The sequence below is a fragment of the Opisthorchis viverrini genome (assembly GCF_000715545.1).
Source record: "Opisthorchis viverrini unplaced genomic scaffold opera_v5_6, whole genome shotgun sequence".
Classification (NCBI taxonomy): Eukaryota; Metazoa; Platyhelminthes; class Trematoda; order Opisthorchiida; family Opisthorchiidae; genus Opisthorchis; species Opisthorchis viverrini.
In genome coordinates this window covers 1,221,519-1,222,525 of record NW_008751662.1, presented here as the reverse complement: position 1 = coordinate 1,222,525, position 1,007 = coordinate 1,221,519, and the positions used below count along the sequence as shown (strand labels likewise).

Sequence of the window (1,007 nt, the reverse complement as noted above, 5' to 3'; positions counted from 1 at the left end):
TATATATACCTCCTTCCCTCCCACCAAACCCTTCTTTTTCCTGAGCCTGCTGTTCACTGCGTCTATCTCATAGACTCGATATGCATTTATAACCCCCCCCCACAAGAACAAAAGAAAAACATTTTAGGGTAGTGTGTAACGGTAACTATACACACTGACCTATGAAAGCGCTAGGGTAAGGAATATGTTCATACGTGACCATAACTTTGCCTGGAAAACGAACGAATTCTCAAACCAAACGGGTACCAAATGAACCAACTCACAGAGACTCCAGATTCAGCTTTTCGAAAATTCCCTTTGCAATGCAGCGTAGCTTATTGTTATTAAGCATACTGGAATAAAAAAAACAATAGACCTATATTGTAGTCTCCGCTGGTTCGTATGGCTAAATGTTGAGAATTTATGTTGACAAATGTAATGCACTACTCACACTGTTGCTTAAAAGCACCATGAACGAGAGGATCAGCTGGGCTTTAGGTGAGCCTCCGGATAAGCCAAGTTGGTTTGCAAATCAGTGTATTTCGCTAATTTCGTGCAATTAGGATTCAAGTGGAACGCGAGGTTGACGGAAACTCAGGGACCTTGCCTACTTGATGGGCGGGTGAAACCGGTCGTCGGCTGTCGGAGAATTTTCAGCAATCTTATAAGTAGTGTGTAACGTGAATCCAGAGGAGTTAGGAGGGTGGCCTGGTGCAAGTTGTTAGCCCATTGTGGATGTTACCTAGTGAATTTGATAGTTTGGACCATAACTGCGTGTGCTCTTGTTTGAAGAAATAAATGCAACCAAAGCATAGCCAAGAGATGGCGAAAGTAATGCAAGGACAGTCGTGAAGGGTGGCCTTCGGGTTGTGTGCTCTTGTTGGCCCCATGAACATATGATTTCAGACTTTAGTGGATGGCGTATTGTTGCCATGAGACCGGAATACGATATTACATTACCATTTATATTGCCATCTTAACTCACCCTCAGTATATTATATTATGTTATATTATATTGTACTATATTA

At 42.0% G+C, this 1,007-nt stretch overlaps 1 protein-coding gene across 1 annotated transcript in view; it reads right to left on the bottom strand.

Annotated features, from left to right (window-relative positions):
• The window catches only part of T265_00606 (hypothetical protein), a gene marked incomplete at both ends in the record, with an annotated part of 100,087 nt that overhangs the window by 32,817 nt on the left and 66,263 nt on the right, over window positions 1-1,007 (bottom strand). Inside the window, one exon of the mRNA XM_009164434.1 lies at window positions 264-332. Within this exon, the coding sequence (XP_009162698.1) occupies window positions 264-331 (68 nt within the window). The remainder of the gene's footprint in view (window positions 1-263; window positions 333-1,007) is intronic.